Source organism: Salvelinus fontinalis, chromosome 19 (genome assembly GCF_029448725.1).
Source record: "Salvelinus fontinalis isolate EN_2023a chromosome 19, ASM2944872v1, whole genome shotgun sequence".
Lineage (NCBI taxonomy): Eukaryota > Metazoa > Chordata > Actinopteri > Salmoniformes > Salmonidae > Salvelinus > Salvelinus fontinalis.
This window is the reverse complement of record NC_074683.1, coordinates 33,208,023-33,228,279: the sequence shown is the minus strand read 5'-3', so window position 1 is coordinate 33,228,279 and position 20,257 is coordinate 33,208,023. Positions and strand designations below refer to the sequence as shown.

The 20,257-nt window shown below is 42.9% G+C and overlaps 1 protein-coding gene across 4 annotated transcripts in view; it reads right to left on the bottom strand.

Moving 5' to 3' along the window:
• Nucleotides 1-20,257, bottom strand: part of LOC129816644 (NEDD8-conjugating enzyme UBE2F-like) — a 106,676-nt gene that overhangs the window by 79,825 nt on the left and 6,594 nt on the right. For 3 of the 4 annotated variants that reach the window (XM_055871382.1, XM_055871385.1, XM_055871384.1), the window contains 2 exons: nucleotides 16,491-16,520; nucleotides 15,790-15,855 (listed from right to left, as the gene is read on the bottom strand). The exons of the other annotated variant lie outside the window; for it this stretch is intronic. In XM_055871382.1, the coding sequence (XP_055727357.1) occupies nucleotides 15,790-15,855; nucleotides 16,491-16,520 (96 nt within the window). The remainder of the gene's footprint in view (nucleotides 1-15,789; nucleotides 15,856-16,490; nucleotides 16,521-20,257) is intronic. 4 annotated transcript variants of the gene reach the window in all.

Here is a 20,257-nt window from a genome sequence, read left to right as displayed (position 1 = left end):
AGAGGGCATGTTGTCCGGTCCTCTGGCAGTCTCTATGGGGGTACCACAGGGTTCAATTCTCGGGCCGACTCTTTTCTCTGTATACATCAATGATGTTGCTCTTGCTGCGGGCGATTCCCTGATCCACCTCTATGCAGATGACACCATTCTGTATACTTCCGGCCCTTCCTTGGACACTGTGCTATCTAACCTCCAAACGAGCTTCAATGCCATACAACACTCCTTCCGTGGCCTCCAACTGCTCTTAAACGCTAGTAAAACCAAATGCATGCTTTTCAACCGTTCGCTGCCTGCACCCGCACGCCCGACTAGCATCACCACCCTGGACGGTTCCGACCTAGAATATGTGGACATCTATAAGTACTTAGGTGTCTGGCTAGACTGCAAACTCTCCTTCCAGACTCATATCATACATCTCCAATCCAACATCAAATCTAGAGTCGGCTTTCTATTCCGCAACAAAGCCTCCTTCACTCACGCCGCCAAACTTAACCTAGTAAAACTGACTATCCTACCGATCCTCGACTTCGGCGATGTCATCTACAAAATAGCTTCCAATACTCTACTCAGCAAACTGGATGCAGTTTATCACAGTGCCATCCGTTTTGTTACTAAAGCACCTTATACGACCCACCACTGCGACCTGTATGCCCTAGTCGGCTGGCCCTCGCTACATGTTCGTCGTCAGACCCACTGGCTCCAGGTCATCTACAAGGCTATGCTAAGTAAAGTGCCGCCTTATCTCAGTTCACTGGTCACGATGGCTACACCCACCCGTAGCACGCGCTCCAGCAGGTGTATCTCACTGATCTTCCCTAAAGCCAAAACCTCATTTGGACGCCTTTCCTTCCAGTTCTCTGCTGCCTGCGACTGGAACGAATTGCAAAAATCCCTGAAGTTGGAGACTTTTATCTCCCTCAACAACTTTAAAAATCTGCTATCCGAGCAGCTAACCGATCGCTGCAGCTGTACATAGTCCATCTGTAAACTACCCACCCAATTTACCTACCTCACCCCCCATACTGCTTTTATTTATTTACTTTTCTGCTCTTTTGCACACCAGTATCTCTTCTTGCACATGATCATCTGATGATTTATCACTCCAGTGTTAATCTGCTAAATTGTAATTATTCGATTTATTGCCTACCTTTATGCCTTTTGCACACATTGTATATAGATTCTCTTTTTTTCTACCATGTTATTGACTTGTTTATTGTTTACTCCATGTGTAACTCTGTGTTGTTGTCTGTTCACACTGCTATGCTTTATCTTGGCCAGGTCGCAGTTGCAAATGAGAACTTGTTCTCAACTAGCCTACCTGGTTAAATAAAGGTGAAATAAATAAATAAATAAAATTAACAAATGCACAAACAAAAATGGCTATATGGCCTTCAGAATGTGTACAACTTTACTGAGTAGAAAGACATGATTGTGAAATAAGAGGGCAATCTACCTGGGTAATAAAGCATGGACCAATGCAACCTCTTCAAACCTGGAGGTGTCTCAACCTAGCAGTTTGCTAAAAAGCTATGATTGTCCCATAATTGGACATTTCCATGCAATTTCAGTGAGATATTGAGGTTGGCTGGTTTACAAATGACTTCAGTCACTGAAATCAGCAGGTCTGATCCCTTCACTCTCTGCATCAAAGCATGGACACATGCTGAGGAGTCAGAGCAAGCAGGGGTGGAAAGCAGAGGCACCATGTCCTGATTCCAAGGTGACTAAGTAGCATGCTACTTGCTTGATGTCTACAGAGTGATCGCTGCAGTCAGAATGAGCTGCGCTAGCCTGGCACATGTTTGCTGGGTACAGGGGGCGGTACAGTTCACAGATGGCGCGGCAGAGATCACAACAGTGAATGTGGTCTAGGCCAAATTAGTATTTAGTATTTATTAGGATCCCCATCAGCTGCTGACAAGGCAGCAGCTCCTCTTCCTGGGGTTCAAACAGGAAGAAAACAGTACATTAACAATACATTGTGCATTATACATATGTACTTCACGCCATTAATACAAATATACAATAATACAACATTACAATGTGTGGATGTTTGCACATATGCGTGTGTGTCTCTTCACAGTTCGCATTGCGCTGTGAGGTGTTGTTTTATCTGTTTTTTTAAATCTGATTTATTGCACGCTTGAGTTACTTGATCTGGAATAGAGTTCCATGTAGTCGTGGCTCTATGTAGTACTGTGCCTTTCCCAGAGTCTGTTCTGGACTTGGGGACTGTGAAGAGACCCCTGGTGGCATATGTATGTGTAACAGTATAGCTTCTGTCCCTCTCCTCGCCCCAACCTGGGATCGAACCAGGGACCCTCTGCACACATCAACAACTGACACCCACGAAGCATCGTTACCCATCACGCCACAAAAGCCGCGGCCCTTGCAGAGCAAGGGGAACAACTACTTTAAGGTCACCGATTGAAAGGCTATTAGCGCGCACCACCGCTAACTAGCTAGCCATTTCACATCGGTTACATATGGGTGCCTGAGTTGTGTGTTAACTCTTTTAACAGACAGTTCAGTGCTTTCAACACCTTTCACAAAGACAAGTAGTGATGCAGTCAATCTCTCCTCTACTTTAAGCCAGGAGAGATTGACATTCATGTTATTATGATATTAGCCCTCAGTGTAAATTTATGGGCCAGCCGTGCTGCTCCGTTCTGGGCTAACTGTAATTTGCTGTAAATTTAAGGGCTAGACGTGCTGCTCTGTTCTGGGCTAACTAATTTGCTGTAAATTTAAGGGCTAGCCGTGCTGCGCTGTTCTGGGCTAACTGTAATTTGCTGTAAATTTAAGGGCTAGACGTGCTGCTCTGTTCTGGGCTAACTAATTTGCTGTAAATTTAAGGGCTAACTGTAATTTGCTGTAAATTTAAGGGCTAGACGTGCTGGTCTGTTCTGGGCTAACTGTAATTTGCTGTAAATTTAAGGGCTAGCCGTGCTGCGCTGTTCTGGGCTAACTGTAATTTGCTGTAAATTTAAGGGCCAGCCGTGCTGCTCTGTTCTGGGCTAACTGCCACTTGACACACACGTGGCATAACAGCAGAAGCCTACCAGATGCCTCCGTTTAATACTCCATACAGTCAAAGATTAGCAATGTCCTGAGATTTTTTAATGAGACTAAGCATGTTGTGAGAATGAGATGCTCTAAAATGTTCACCAACAATGCAGTGGTCTGATTCCAAGCAGTATATTAACATCTCCAGAGAGAGACCGGCTTGCTTGATCTAAAATAAAACCAACCAACGTTGTTAACCAGCTAAATCATCTTTGTGAACATTGAATGTTGTAACTTTTCCATGTCCAGGTATTCCATAGACCTGATACGGTTGCCCATGCTCATTCAAACCTATTTCACTGAGATACAGGGCAGGATGCAGCAGAACCAGAGGGATCTGATGCTCTGAGCGAGCGATCAGCCCCCTAATCCTCCCTGGCCCACCACTATCAGGACAATAGTCTGTGTAGGCTGTCTACTGAGCCTGTGGAGGTTGAAGGAACTTGCTCCAGTCTCAAGCCTCGCTCAAAGCTGATCTAGTGTAGCACACACACACGCACGTCCCCCTAATACCTCTATCTGGTGTAATACCACTTTCTCTCCCCATTCTCCACACAGATCAGGTTTCCTCACACAACTTAGGATTCTTGGAGAGACTGAATTCCACACACCCATTTCACACAACAACAACAACTGTGTCAAATGTGTACAGATATGACTGGGTACAGCACCACTCTTTAGGTCTACACTAAGCTACACACTCCACTCCAGCACACCGGGCTTCCGAGTGGCACACTGGGCTTCGGAGTGGCGCCGCGGTCTAAGGCACTGTATCTCAGTGCTGGAGGTGTCACTACAGTACCTGGTTCGAATCCAGGCTGTTTCACATCCGGCCATGATTGGGAGTCCCATAGGGCCACGCACAATTGGCCCAGCGTCGTCCTAGTTTGGTCGGGGTAGGCCGTCATTGTAAATACGAATTTGTTCCTAACTGATTTGCCTAGTTTAAATAAAGGTTCAAATCAACAAAAAATAAAACCATTTTACCAGTCATCACACAGAGGTTGGAACAAGCCCATCTAATTCCTGGCTTTTGTGCGTGATTCCTGCCTTTGACAGGCTAAATGTTGCAAGAATGAGGATGGCAAAACCGCAGGTCAGGCTGGGGGATAACAACATTATGGTGCTTCCTCTACTCTGTCCGTGACTACTGTGTACTAATCACGACGTTCCCACCAAAGGACCATTTAGGGCCCATCTGAGACACACCATGTTCCTCAGAGTACTAGTCAATCAGGACACACCACAGCTGCCAGATGGGTCTCCCTCTGTTAAGTGGAACAACTTCAGAGATCTCTCTCACCCCCACAGAGGGGGAGAGGTAGAGGGATTGATGTGTGTGTGGGGAGGGGGGGGGTTATGACACCTCCATTGTACATCTTAAGGCAGCAGATGAATCCTTTTTCCTTTAGTGTGTGGGCCTTATGGAAAATCTAGCTCAAAACTGTAACATGCAATAAATGGACATTGGGACATTATATTGCATCAACCAAAATGGTGGTATCAATGATAGATGGAATATGAAAATGAAGGTCGATTTCGTTATGTTATTAAAAATATTATGAAGCCGTTATAATGAAAACATTAAGAGTTTTCATAATGTGTATGTAATGTTTACATACTTTATGTTGTGTAGAAAATATCCAGATGAAAGAGAATGTTTTGGTGACGATAAGACTGATTTTAGTTGTCTAAACAAGATCATGGCAATTTATAATACCTTGCCTCGTAGCTAGTTACGCCCCAGGGAACCCAGAGAGCGTGTCAAAGACGGGAACGCCCTTCCTACCCTGGGGTATTGTCACGTTCCTGACCTGTTTTCTCTTGTTTTGTATGTGTTTTTTGGTCAGGGCGTGAGCTGGGTGGGCATTTCTATGTGTTGTGTTTCTATGTTGGGTTAAAGGGTTAATTGACCTTGTATGGCTCTCAATCAGAGACAGGTGTTTTCGTTTTCCTCTGATTGAGAGACATACATAGGGAGGTTGTTTCTCACTGTTTGTTTGTGGGTGATTGTCGCTGTGTCTATGTCGATGTTCTATGTTGCATGTATGCACTAGTTCATTCGTAGCTTCACGTTCGTCAGTTTTGTTAGTTTGTTAAAGTGTTTCGTTTCATGTTCATCTTCGTAGTAAAATAAAAGAAGATGGCTTATTTTCCACATGCTGCGCCTTGGTCCTCACTCTCTACCTTTGACGATCGTGACAGGTATAAAACATGTGAGTTAAGAATTTACGTACCAAACTATTTTGACCGTGCGCTGTAGCCGAGGTCTACCACTAGTGGTGACCCCGAAACGCACCACGAGGAAGAGGACAAAGGAACCTCTTAACAATCAATGCTATGACTGAGTACTGTATCTAAGAAGGTGAATTCAAGAAGGACCAACCGGTTATTCTCTTCAAGTCATCGGTTGTCTACACGGCCCTCCTACCCAAGCTGGGAGCGTCGACACAACTGATTAGCCTCCTAAGAAGACCACTCTCACAGAACGAGTGCAAGGAAAGAGACAACTAAGAGAAAGGCCATTGCGTGGACAATCAGAGACTTACACCCGATAAGGAAGGAGACGAGGCCATCGAAAGAACAGGGCGTCGTCCAAACATATCCCACTAAGCAGAAGTCGGCCCACGATGAGATACACAACGGAGACCTTCAACACGTAAATACATGCATTATAAATTCTGACCCATAAGAGCGGCAGTTCAGGGCAAGGTGTTAGGGCTAAACTAGGCATAGTTTACAAATGTATCCAAGTAAGCTTTTCTCGCACTTTCTCTCCCTCTCTTTCTTTAAATTTCCATCTTGTGTAACACGTGTCATATTGTGTTGGTCCGCTAGGGACCGTTTGCCATTGTATTAAGTTCTAACCAATAACCTAGACTGCTGTGTCTCTCAGACAAAAAATGTATCTAATATAAATCATGTAGCAGATGTAGCATATGGTAGAAAGAGTATGTGGCCTTCTCTGTAGCCTACAGGCTGGAGATACGATGTAATGAGACGGACACTTTTTCCGATCAAATAGCCTAAACTAAATGGCGCTCAATCAACAAACAAAAAAACATATATCATATCCTAAAAACAGGACAGGTCAAAGTAAAATGAACAATATGGAATGGACAATAACAACTGTTATAGAGTTTCACCCCATCGTCATGATCAGTGGTTTCAAGTTTGTATCCGTCATTTTCTAACAAGCAGATCATAGAAAATAAAAAATACTTCTGCATTTCCCGCTGTGTTAAGACATTGCAAATAGGTTCACAATAACTCCTGATAAAGTTGGTCTCGCCTAAAGTAAAGTAATGTGAATAAATGGTTAATAAGTGATAAGCAGTAATAAGTGGTCACTACCATCATATAATTGTTTTATTCTGTGTTACAGCATTCATTTTTATTTTATTTTTTTATAAACATGATTACTTAAAAATATAATCAAACCGAAACAACCACTAATCACTCAGCACTATTAATGGTTAACCGTAAAAGCGGATGAATTAGTCACAGTGAGCACCAGGCTTATCAATCTTTATCAGTCTTTTCCATTAGGTGTCAGGCCAGGGACAAGACTTTGTTAACTATCCAGGGCAATCATACAGGGCTGTAACGTAACAAAATGTGGAAAAAGTCAAGGGGTCTGAATACTTTCCGAATGCACTGTATATACTTCCGGATTAAAAACAGGCTAACACACAACAAGATATTGCAGCAGGCTGCATACAGCAACAGCTGTTGAGAGGAAATGACTGATACTTAGTAAATAAGTCATTTTCTTGTGGACTACTGAATGATCGTTCTGGAGGAACTATCTACACAGCCACAGGTGGTGAGAAACTACTGAAACGGTTACTAGATCTCCAAAACATACAATATTGCATGATAAGTAGATTAATATTATCATTACAAAGCAGATAGTCAAATCTATTGAGTAACAGGTTGTGTAGCCTAAATGTGCTTTTAAAAATGTAAACTTTTTGTTGCAACTATACAGTAGCGAGTTCATTCAGCATGGAGGTGGCATCTATAGACGAACAGGTGTTACTAAACAGTCAATGCAAATAATGTATCTCCTTAAACATGCCGGTTTACTTGAAAGGACATGTTGTTGTTTTGGACCATGCAGAGAGTTTGTCTTGCAGCTCTTTGGCTTTGCGGTTTCTCATTACAGAAATAGATACTCGTGTCACAATGTGGACAGCAGTAGGTAGTAGAGAAAATCTGGCATGAGCTCCATGTTTGAAAATCTAATTTGTGAAACAGTTGGCTCTCGTCCTCTCTCTCCTGTGGTCTTTGCTACAAGGCGAAATGCCAGTCAATATGCCTAAATCAAATGCATCAACAACTTGTTTCCCAGCCTCCCTCTGAGACTGTGGATTCTGAACTGACTAAAGTCCAGTCCACATTCAGACAGCCAGCCTATCATTCCCCTGCCTGTTAAGACATCATTAAAATAACATTTCCTTATCTACAGATAACTCTTCACTCTCTACGTTCCTCAATACCTGAGCTGACCGATTCATTATAATTCGATCCTAGAGCTCCTACTCTGATACATTATGAACAGCCAGAGCTCAACTTCACCATGGTCACATATCAAAAACCCAAACTGGACTGGGCCAATTCAGTCCAGGCATTACCGGCATGGTGTTCAAATTGTTTAAAGCTACTCTCCTTTATAAACAAGCCTTGCTGTTCTCTGCTAAAGGCTCCATATCCAACCAGGGAAAGTTTCTGACTCATAACGGCCACAAATAATCCAGAACAAAAGTACCAAGTGAACCCTCCCTTCTAAAGGGAGATCCTGAGACATAGTGCTGTAAAACGCAGGCAAAATGGGGTGAGTAGGGCCCGAGAACAGTGTGTGGTTCCACTAAGTCTTGCTGAGAGTAGGGGATAGGGGTTGACCGGTGAGTAGGATAGACAGGGTTGTAAGGACACAGGGGACAGAGTGAGTAGGGTTCATTCTGAAGGGACACAGACAGACAGGGTTGTAAGTAGGGCCATGGTCATTGTGATGACGACAACCTTGGAAACCCTTGTGAATGGTGCCAATGTTAGCTAGCTCAAGTACTGCCTTTATTTACAGCAAGACAGGTCTTAGGAATGGGTTGCATGTTATGTTGTGAAGCAAATTGAGTCACTTCCTCTTCAAAAACATGAATGAGGTTTGTAACAAATCAGCCATTCAAGTAAGTGGCATTGCCTATATTGCTAAGGCTGAGATTAACCTATAGATTACTGTGAAAGGTAATACCAAGCTAGTATCATGTAGAATTGTTCACTCTATTCATCGTCTTGTCTTTTCATTGGATACTAATGGGTTCTGCGACACTCCAATACTGCTTCCTGCCATGTAGACTCACTTCCTGTCTGTATTCAAGGCTAGTCCTCCATGATTACAGTCATTGCTCAAACCACATTAACTCTGATAGCACAGCACACTCTGCAGGTGAACACACACACACCCACCTGTCATGTACCCATACACGTTAACACATATGAGAAGGGGGTGATCTCTACATGTCCTTCCTCTCTAGCTGCCCTTTTAGTGGGCAAAGCACCGTCCAATAAGGCTGTCTTAGCAGACGCTTCTTTCCTCGTCTCACAACGCTTCTTCTACTGCTAAAATTGACATTTTATAGAATATTCCTCCATCTTGGACCTACAGTAATACAGTGCACTGGGAAAGTATTCAGACACCTTGACTTTTTACACTTTTTGTAACATTACAGCCTTATTCCTCATCAATCTAAACATAAAAACCCCATAATGACAAAGCAAAAACAGGTTTTTAGAATGTTTGCAAATGTATAAAAATGTTAAATAAAAAATGTATTTATGTAAATATTCAGACCCTTTGCTATGATACTCGAAATTGAGCTCAGGTGCATCCTGTTTCCATTGATCATCTTTCCAATGTTTCTTCAACTTGATTGGAGGCCACCTTTGGTCAATTCAATTGATTGGACATGATTTGGAAAGGCAAACACCTGTCTATATAAAAGGTTGTACAGTTGACAGTGCATGTCAGAGCAAAAACCAAACCATGAGGTCAAAGAAATGTCCGTAGAGCTCCGAGACAGGATTGTGTTGAGGCACAGATTTGGGGAAGGGTACAAAAACAGTTCTGCAGCACTGAAGGTCCCCAAGAACACAGCGACCTCCATCATTCTTAAATGGAAGAAGTTTGGAACCACTAAGACTCTTTTTAGAGCTGGCCGCCCGGCCAAACTGAGCAATCAGGGGAGAAGGGTCTTGGTCAGGGAGGTGACCAAAAGCCCGATGGTCACTCTGATAGAGCTCTAGAGTTGATCTGTGGGGATGTTTTTCAGCGGGACTGGGAGACTAGTCAGGATCGAGGCAAAGATGAACGGAGCAAAGTACAGAGAGATCCTTGATGAAAACATGCTCCAGAGCACTCAGGACCTCAGACTGGGGCGAAGGTCCACTTTCCAATAGAACAACGACTTTAAGCCCACAGCCAAGGCAACGCAGGAGTGTCTTCGGGACAAGTCTCTGAATGTCCTTGTTTTGGTTTTGTCATTATGGAGTATTGTGTGTAGAATGATGAGGAAAATGTATTATTTAATCCATTTTAGAATAAGGCTGTAACGTAACAAAATTTGGAAAAATTCAAGGGTCTGAAAACTTTCCGAACACACCACCCTATAACACGAGAATTTCTCTGTTGGACCACAGACATGCATGTCTTCTGTGGTGTGTTTTCTGTTAGGTTAAACTTAAAAATAAAAAATGAGGCCTGTTTGCTCAAAAAGTGTTTCTATTTAGTTTACAGAATTTGTATAAAGTTTGTTTCCAGTTAAAGTCCCTCAGTGTGCAGGTCAACGCTGAAAATAAATGCTCGTTTGGGCTGCTAAATAAACATTCAACAAAAAAATGGCAGTGTTAACCTCTGATTTTGCACCATCTCATATTCATACCAGTGCATTTCTAAGTTCCCAAGCATTCCCCTTCCCAGTGAGAGTAGGCTACATTTCACTACTGCTGCTTCCCTGCAGTTTTATCACTATAAACAGCCTTCAAACTGCAGTTTCCAGTCCAGCGACTACCGCCTGCCTGCGTCTTCCTGAGTGATTGACAGAAACTCATAGAAAAGATGGGGAAGACTTCATGTCATCCAGCCACCCACGGCCTGAGAGAAGAGTAAGAGACAGCTACAGTGTTAGAGGATGGAGGATGAGGGTGGGAAAGATCATGATCATTATTGCTTACATTAAGCTGATGATGATCATTATAGCTAAGGATAGAATAATGATTGATCAATGACGAATCATGTTGAAATCTGGAATACAGGTCTAGTTTCTGAGAAGAGAAACACAGTAGGGACTGTGTGTGTGTGGGACAGCTGTACTGAGGTGAACTAGTTAACCCTCTCTCTCTCCCTGTGTGTCCTTCAATAATTCAGAGGCTGAGACTACCAGACGGACACTCACCTCTCTGCTCCTCTACTGGTCATTAGAGGTCGACTCCAGAGCAGAGGTGCCATGACTTTAATGATGTAATACAATAGCAGGCTATAAGATGTTTATTTTAAAAATATATTTATTTTACCTTTATTTAACTAGGCAAGTCATTCTTATTTTACAATGGCCTACCCCGGCCAACCCCCCCCACCCCACCCCTAGCCCGGACGACGCTGGGCCAAAGGGGACTCCCGGTCCCAGCCGGTTGTGATACCGCCCCGGATCGAACCAGGGTCTGTAGTGACACCTCTAGTACTGAGATGCAGTGCTTTTAGACCGCTGCACCACTCAGGATGCCAATGAGAAGAGAATACACTTAATTCAGAGTTAAAGAGGGCTTAGAGCCTTGGCGGTGGGCACACACACACAGAACCGGCTGACAGCTCAGCAAATAAAAGGGTCTCCTTTTAAAAGACTGACTGGCTGACAGCAGTGCAGAAAGAGAGTGAGAAGAGGTGTCTCCTTAACTAATACACCACATCTCTAAATGCATAACGTTCCCACTTTTCTTGGAATTTCAATTCCAGCCGGGAGAACCGGTGGGGTTTTCCAACACCTGTATAGTAGAAACTAAGGATAATTTCTCTCCTGGGTCGTTCAGCTATAAATCACCATTATCTCTCCCACAGTTTGTGTATTTAAAAAGATCAACTGCCCCCAAAAACCAACTAATACCTTTGCAAACAGCCGAGTAAATTAAGGTTGGCATTACAATTATGTCAACAAATCATGCCCCCTTTTGCCAAGCTCCACATGGAAATCACCCTTCCACCCACTTCACTGAATTGGATTCTGTTGTTTCATCGACACCAACACGTTCAAAGGATCACTGCCGTTTGAGGCTGAAAAGCCCTATACGGATTGACCATGCAAATGCATCCTTCTAGCAGGATGCACATGCCCTGTCGAAGGACCCTATGATGCGGGAATAGGTGGTTAGAGTTCGTTGATCCCCAGTGGCACCACTTAGTTGCCAACTTATTGCGACCAATTCAGCTACTTTTTAGGCTGCCTTTGGGGAGTTTTGACACCAGGGCTAGAGTTGTTTCATAACAGTTGGGGCTCAGTCCTGAAGACAGGGGCTGAGGGATTTGTAGGTCCCGATCCCGCAGCTGAGTCAATTTTAGGAGACGGTCCTGGCGCTTGCTGGACTTTCTTGGGCGCCCTGAAGCCTTCTTCACAACAATTGAACCGCTCTCCTTGAAGTTCTTGATGATCCGAGAAATGGTTGATTTAGGTGCAATCTTACTGGCAGCAATATCCTTGCCTGTGAAGTCCTTTTTGTGCAAAGCAATGATGACGGCATGCGTTTCCTTGCAGGCAACCATGGTTGACAGAGGAAGAACAATGATTTCAAGCACCACCCTCCTTTTGAAGCTTCCAGTCTCTTATTCGTACTCAATCATCATGACAGAGTGATCTCCAGCCTTGTCCTCGTCAACTCACACCTGTGTTAACGAGAGAATCACTGACATGATGTCAGCTGGTCCTGTTGTGGCAGGGCTAAAATGCAGTGGAAATGTTTTTGGGGGATTCAGTTCATTTTCATGGCAAAGAGGGACTTTGCAATTAATTGCAATTCATCTGATCACTCTTCATAACATTCTGGAGTATATACAAATTGCCATCATACAAACTGAGGCAGCAGACTTTGTGAAAATTAATATTTGTCATTCTCAACTTTTGGCCACGACTGTATATTGTTAATGAAACGATGTAGGCCTTATTTTTTTTGTTTAAAAAGATCATGTCAAATGTGGGCCTCCCGAGTGGTGCAGCAGTCTAAGGCTGCGTCACTACAGATCCTGGTTCGTTCCCAGGCTGTTTCGCATGAGGCGGCGCACAATTGTCCAAGCGTCGTCCGGGTTAGGGGAGGGTTTGGCCAGCCGGGTTGTCCTTGTCCTATCGTGCCCTAGCAACTCCTGTGGCAGGCCGGGTGCAGTGCACGCTGACACAAAATCCGGGGAAGGCCCAGCTGAGTATAAGACTATCATCTGCATATAAAATGGATGAGAGCTTCCTACTGCCTGAGCTACAGTATGTTGTTGATGTGAATTGACAAGAGTGTGGGGCCTAGGATCGAGCCTTGGGCTACTCCCTTGGTGACAGGCAGTGGCTGAGACAGCAGATGTTCTGAATTTATACACTGATCTCATTGAAAGCGGTTGTTAGCAAAGAAGGCCAAAGACACCAATACTCCTTACTCGGCCCACAAGAACAGAATGGTCTACCGTATCAAAAGCTTTGGCCAAGTAAATAAAAATAACAGCACAACATTACTTAGAATCAAGGGCAATGGTGACATCATTGAGGACCTTTAAGGTTGCAGTGACACATCCATAACCTGAGTGGAAACCATATTGCATACCAGAGAAAATACTATAGACATCAAGAAAGCCAGTCAGTTGATTATTGACAAGTTTTTGATTAAACAACACTTGATTAAACAGGGCAAAATCGAAATTGGCCTATAACAATTAGGATCAGCTTAGGTAGATCCCATTCTTAATATTTTCAAACCAAACACCTCCCAGAACCCAATGTGTGCCGGCCTGCCAGCAGAGGAACAGTTTGGGGCTTGTCAAACAAAAGTACAGCATGAGGATAATTGTTACTCCACCCCTCAAACAGGGAGTCTTAAGGCACCTCGATGTTCCAGCCAAGGCAAGGTATTGAGGAGCTCGATTCTAAGATGGTTCAGTGGGTGAAATGGGTCTCCATGCAAGGGCAAGTTCTTAAATGGAGCAGCCCTGCTGACACAGAGATAGTACAAAATGGTAAAGGCTTTCTTTGGACAAAATAAGATAGGTCAGTCTGAGAGACATTCAGCAGATGTGATGAGGAATGTAGGTAAAACATGACTATCCTAACAGCAGTAGTGAACCCCTGACTGGAAGGCTAACCCACAATCATCCTGAGCCTGGACAAAGCAGGCTAAACACAGGTAGTCAAGCCTCCTGGCTCCAGTTCCAACTCACTTCATAGCTGCATATTCTGGTAATACCCTGGAGTAACCCTGCTTTAATGGTGACAAACACTTTGAATGAAGAGAGAATCTGCTGATACTGCACTTTATGAAGCCTAAAAGAAGGAACTGAGCTCTTTTTTCTAAGGGAAGAAAGGAGACCTGATGACACAAACACACACAAACACACTGTTTGTTTTACAATCGTTGTGGGGACCAAATAATTGATTCCCATTCAAAATACAATTTTCCCTATTTCCCCTTAATCCTAACCCTTAACCTTAACTCTAAACCAAACCCCTATTTTTAACCCCCAAGCCTAAAATAGCCTTTCTACTTGAGGTATGGCGATATGTCCCCACTTGTCCGAATTTCCTGGTTTTACTATCCTTGTGAGGACTTCTGTTCCCCACAAGGATAGTAAAACCACACACACAAACACACAGAGAGTTAGAAGAAGAAGGTCTCCTAAGGCATGAATAATTCCTGCAGGCTGCTCCAGTATCAGTACGTATTCAGACTACAGGATACAGGACAGGTAGGCAGAGTAGTAAGAACACAATGCTGAGCAAGCAGACAAGACCTGCAAGGGGAATAATGATGGCAGCCTGACTACTGGAGCCAGTCCGCACTTAAATACAGAAAACAGTCACTTAGACCAGAGCAGGACAGACGTGATCCTGGATCCTCATGTACAGTTGAAGTCGGAAGTTTACATACACCTTAGCCAAATACATTTAAATTCAGTTTTTCACAATTTCTGACATTTAATCCTAGTAAAAAATTCCCTGTCTTAGGTCAGTTAAGATCACCACTTTATTTTAAGAATGGGAAATGTCAGAATAATAGTACAGCGAATGATTTATTTCAGCTTTTATTTCTTTCATCACATTCCCAGTGGGTCAGAAGACACTCAATTAATATTTGGTAGCATTGCCTGTAAAAATTGTTTAACTTGGGTAAAATGTCTCAGATAGCCTTCCACAAGCTTCCCACAATAAGTTGGGTGAATTTTGGCCCATTCCTCCTGACAGAGCTGGTGTAACTGAGTCAGGTTTGTAGGCCTCCTAGCTCGCACACACTGTTTCAGTTCTGCCCACACATTTTCTATAGGATTGAGGTCAGGGCTTTGTGATGGCCACTCCAGAACCTTGACTTTTTTGTCCTTTAGCCATTTTGCCACAACTTTGGAAGTATGCTTGGGGTCATTGTCCATTTGGAAGACCCATTTGCGACCAAGCTTTAACTTCCTGAATGATATCTGGAGGTTGCTTCAATATATCCACATAATTTTCCATCCTCATGATGCCATCTATTTTGTGAAGTATACCAGTACCTCCTGCAGCAAAGCACCTCCACAACACGATGCTGCCACCCCTGTGCTTCACGGTTGGGATGGTGTTCTACGGCTTGCAAGCCCCCACCTTTTTCCTCCAAACATAACGATGGTCATTATGGCCAAACAGTTCTACTTTTGTTTCATCAGATCAGAGGACATTTTTGTCCCCATGTGCAGTTTCAAATCGTAGTCTGGCTTTTTTATGACAGTTTAGGAGCAGTGGCTTTTTCCTTGCTGAGCGGCCTTTCAGGTTATGTCGATATAGGACTCGTTTTACTGTGGATATACATACTTTTGTACCCGTTTCCTCCAGCATCTTCACAAGGTCCTTGGCTGTTGTTCTGGGATTGATTTGCACTTTCCGCACCAAAATACGTTAATCTCTAGAAGACAGAACGTGTCTCCTTCCTGAGCGGTGTGACGGCTGCATGGTCCCATGGTGTTTATACTTGAGTGCTATTGTTTGTACAGATGAACGTGGTACCTTCAGGCGTTTGGAAATTGCTCCCAAGGATGAACGAGACTTGTGGAGGTCTACAATTTTTTTTCTGAGGTCTTGGCTGATTTCTTTTGATTTTCCCAAGCGAAGAGGCACTGAGTATTAAGGTAGGCCTTGAAATACATCCACAGGTACACCTTCAATTGACTCAAATGATGTCAATTAGCCTATCAGAAACTTCTAAATTCATGACACCATTTTCTGGAATTTTCCAAGCAGTTTAAAGGCACAGTCAACTTAGTGAATGTAAACTTCTGACCCACTTTTACCTACCTCTGAAGACTAAAGGGATTATAAACAGCTTCCAAACTGCCACTGTATCATAACTATCACAGTAACTAGCTACCTGCACACTTTTGTTATAGATTTGTTATTTTATGTGGGTCTCCATACACACAGGTTGGATATTAATGAGATGGAGGGTGGCTGGTCTTACCTGGAGAGACAGCAAGCTGAAAGTGGTGTAGCTTGTTCTCATCAGGGAAGCTGGCTTTACACGTACCTGGGATAGGGAGGAGGAATTGGGAGAAGAGAGAGCGATAAGGGCATTTATAAACTGGGTGTTTTGAGCCCTGAATGCTGATTGGCTAAAAGCAGTGGTATTTCAGACCATATATCATGGGTATGACAAAACTTCTATTTGTACTGCTCCAATTACCTTGGTAACCAGTTTCTAATAGCAATAAAGCACCTCAGGGTTTGTGGTATATGGCCAACGTACCACGACTAATGGCTGTATCGAGAACAGCCCTTTGCCGTGGTATATTGACTATAAACCACAAACCTCTAAGGTGCATTATTGCCTTAATATCTCAGTTGTTACCAGCCAATGATTACAGTTGCATTTATCTTCGCTGGGAAATGTAGATGGATTCACATAGGGGGGTGCAACTCAATGGGGTACTATATTTGGCTGTGGAAGTAAGCAGTAACATCATCTGCCAGTGGCTCTGAATCGCCCCCTAGTGTTCAGAGTGGAGCACTACACTACAGCTGAGCCAGCCACTGCTGTCTGCACCTGTCAGCACATCTCTCCCTCTAACACACAGTGAGACTAATGAGCCATCAGAACATTAAAAACACAAATCAGCTATTGTATAATGGTACACTGCATGGTGTTAAAGGGTGTATACTTACTAGGGAGGTTGGCTTCAAGTTCTGCAACTTCTGCAATGAGAGAGAAGGAGGGGGGAGACAAACTAAAAACGCATCCTGCTTGCGTCGGTAGCTAGGAAAGAGCAGTCAGTGGTGTGCACCAAATCCTAAAGGAACAACACATCCTCTCCCACACTCCCTTCCCGGTCTCTCCTGTCTCCCTCAGACCTTTGTTGTTTGGATGCTACAAACTAACTAGAGGATATTTCCAAAATAACCCTGCAAAACAGTTACCTCATCATTCATAGGCTGAATGTGTCATTAAAACAAATGTTATGAAACTGTAGCTACACAGTGTAATTATGCATCTCATAAATCAGGGTGCCAATAACTCAAACAAAAAAAGACAATATGACGGATAGACCAGACTTGCAGACGATTCAGTAAATAATTTGTACCTGGTAACCAAGTCAGGTTGTCTACATACAGAATCAAGTGGAGCAGACCTAACTCAGCAGGAGGAAGGGTTTGCGTTGCAAGCACACACACACACACACTCTCTCTTCACAGTCCCCAAGTGCAGAACAGACTATGGGAGGCGCACAGTACTATATAGAGCCATGAATACATGGAACTCTATTTCACATCAGGTAACTGGAACATTTGATTAAAAAAAACAGATAAAAATACACCTTATGGAACAGCGGGGACTGCGAAGCAACACAAACAGACACATGCATACACACATGATAACATACGCACTATACACACATGTACTCGTGTTGTAGATATGTGGTAGGAAAGACCTGAGAGCACACACTTTAGATGTTGTGAAATCTGTTGTGAATGTATTGTAATGTAGAACTGCTTTAATTTTGCTGGACCCCAGGAAGAGTAGCTGCCCTGGCAGCAGCTAATGGGGATCCATAATAAAAACACACACACAGGAGCTTGAGAATGCTAGATTCTCTTCCAGACAGTCCAGTGTATGACTGTATAGTAACAGTAACACTATGGAGTCCTGTCGGGAGAGAAGGGGTAACACTTTGTGTTCCTCTTTCCTTACAATCCCTGCCGGTGCTCTGGCTACAGTAAATGAGGCTTTGATACAGTACTGTGCAAGCAATATTAAAACAATAAATCATGAGAAAATTGAGATTGGAAAGTGCAAACTTTACATGGATTATACAATGACTAGTCTGGTGTAGTTTAAGCTCCACACTGTGCAGCATGTTCCCTCGCTCAGATCTCAGAGAATAGGGAGCATCTGACTGTGTACTTTGCGGGGAAACTGCCTTCAGTAGATGTTGGGGTGGATGATTAAAGTTGCAATATGCAGAAATCATTCCACCATTTCCTGGCTGGTAAAATTGTAATAGTTTGCCTAATTTCAGTATGACATAAAACAAGCAAGTATAGTGTAGAGAAACATTGTACCCTCTAAACCGCTTTAAAATATATGTTCCATAACCAACAGTATTGTATTTTCAGCAGTTTCATGCTGGTGTACAAAACCAAAAGTAAAATGACTCAAATTAAACATAGAAACATAGCACAATTCTTAGAATTGCTTTCATTGAGAATGACAGATCTTCATATTGAATTCATATTTCTATGTGAATTTTGTCAGGTCGCTCACCCAAAAAGTTACATATTTCAGCTTTAAAAGAGGATGATTGTTCTACCACATTATGGAACAGTGGTAGGACAATAAACAGTGAATATGGCAGTAAGAGACGGACAAGGACAGGGAGAGGTGGTGGAAGAGAGGAAAGATACATCTGAATCCGTAAAGGAGTCTAGAGCTGATGATGAAGCTACCTCAGAACAACGTTCCGGTCTTGCTAACGTTCAAGCCCACCTCCTCAATCACTTCACTGGACAGATGAGCACCAAAAGAGATGTTTGACTCTAGCTAGCCATTAAAGAAACACTAAAGAGGAAGTGGGCAAAATATGACCTCTCCTAGCATTCCTCTGGAGGACTGACTCTGCCTCTGCAGGCTAAGAGACGTAACATAACAGCAAACTGAAATGACAGAAAGAACTTAAGAACATTATTTGACCTGAACTACCCAGGAAATGAAAACAAATAAAAAATGCCATTGATCTAAAATAAAAAACAATACTTGGATGAAACATGGGGCAGAGACTGGGGAGAGAACATCCAATGTGATTGTGAACAGGAAGACATCCATCTAATTTGCATAAGATAGGCTTTAGACTGAATCTGAATGGATATAAAAACAGGAACTACAGAAGTTGAGAGAAAATGGGAGCATGTAAAGAACAGGAGAGGACAGCGGTCTAGGGAGGAAGATTAATGGGATGGAAAGACTATAAAGAGTGAGCAACAGGACAATAGTGATCAAATGTAAAGAAAGACAGTATGGAAAGAGTATGAAAAAAAGACAGACACGGAAAGATGGAACCTTTGAAATTCATGAGAAGAGAAATACTGCTTAAGGCCCTGGAAGCCCTCATTCAGGGGAAAGAAGATTGAGATCAGGGGATAAAGCGAGGCAGGAAGAGAGACAAAAAGAGAGAGATATCTGAGCTGGAACGCAGAAGAGGACGAGGGGGACAAAACCCACCCCGACAGACAGTTCCATGGGCCGCTGCATGAATACTAAAACCAAAGGCAGATTAGACAACCCAGACAGAATGTGAAGCCAGACTGCCTTTATTCCCTATATCCACAATATTGCCCAGCTTGGACTGTCTACAGAACAGTCCTCCAGCTTTAGTTGAGGTGCGTCCTACTGTAGCTCCTTCCATATGTCTCGTGTGTTATTTTATGACTGGTTATGACACCTACAAGAGTGTCAAAAACCACCATGCAAGGCAAAGCATTGCATTACACAATAGCCTATATGTCAACACTATTTGTATATATTTATTGACCATGTTAAATTATCCTTGTAATTGCACACACATTGATATCAGACACGCACCTGCCCCAATGCTCTGCTGCTGATGACTGGGATGATTGCAGGAGCAGGGCAAGACACCCTAATTTGACTGGTGACTGATATAAGGGCATGTCTGAAGTGAAACAGTATGGTCATAATGCTTCATGACAGAGTCATAAAGTGTATTTTCTATGAGTTATTTAAAATATGAAGAGAAAAAACATGACTAAAGAATTCATTACAACAACTGAAGGATTTAACAAAAAAAGCTTTCAAACTAAAAGGACATTTCTTGGCAGAGAAAACGAATTTGAATAAATGTGGGTTTTGACTCTTATTTTTGGTATTTTTATTTTTATTAGGATCCCCATTTGCTGTTGCAAAAGCAGAAGCTACTCTTGCTGGGATCCACACAAAACATGACAATGCAGAACATTAATAGACAATAACAGCTGGATTAATAGACAATAACAGCTCAAGGACAGAACTACATACATTTTAAAACGGTACACATAGCCTACATATCAAGACATACACCCAAAATCTACAGTACCAGTCAAAAGTTTGGACACACCTACTCATTCAAGGGTTTTTCTTTATTTTTACTATTTTCTACATTGTAGAATAATAGTGAAGACATCAAAACTATGAAATAACACATATGGGATGAGTTGGAGCAAAGAGTGAAGGAAAAGCATCCAACAAGTGCTCGGCATTATTTGGAACTCCTTCAAGACTGTTGGAAAAGCATTCCAGGTGAAGCTGGTTGAGAGAATGCCAAGAGTGTGCAAAGCTGTCATCAAAGCAAAGGGTGGCTACTTTGAAGAATCTCAAATATGAAATATATTTAGTTTCCCCCCCCCCCCACTTTTTGGTTACTACATGATTTCATGTGTTA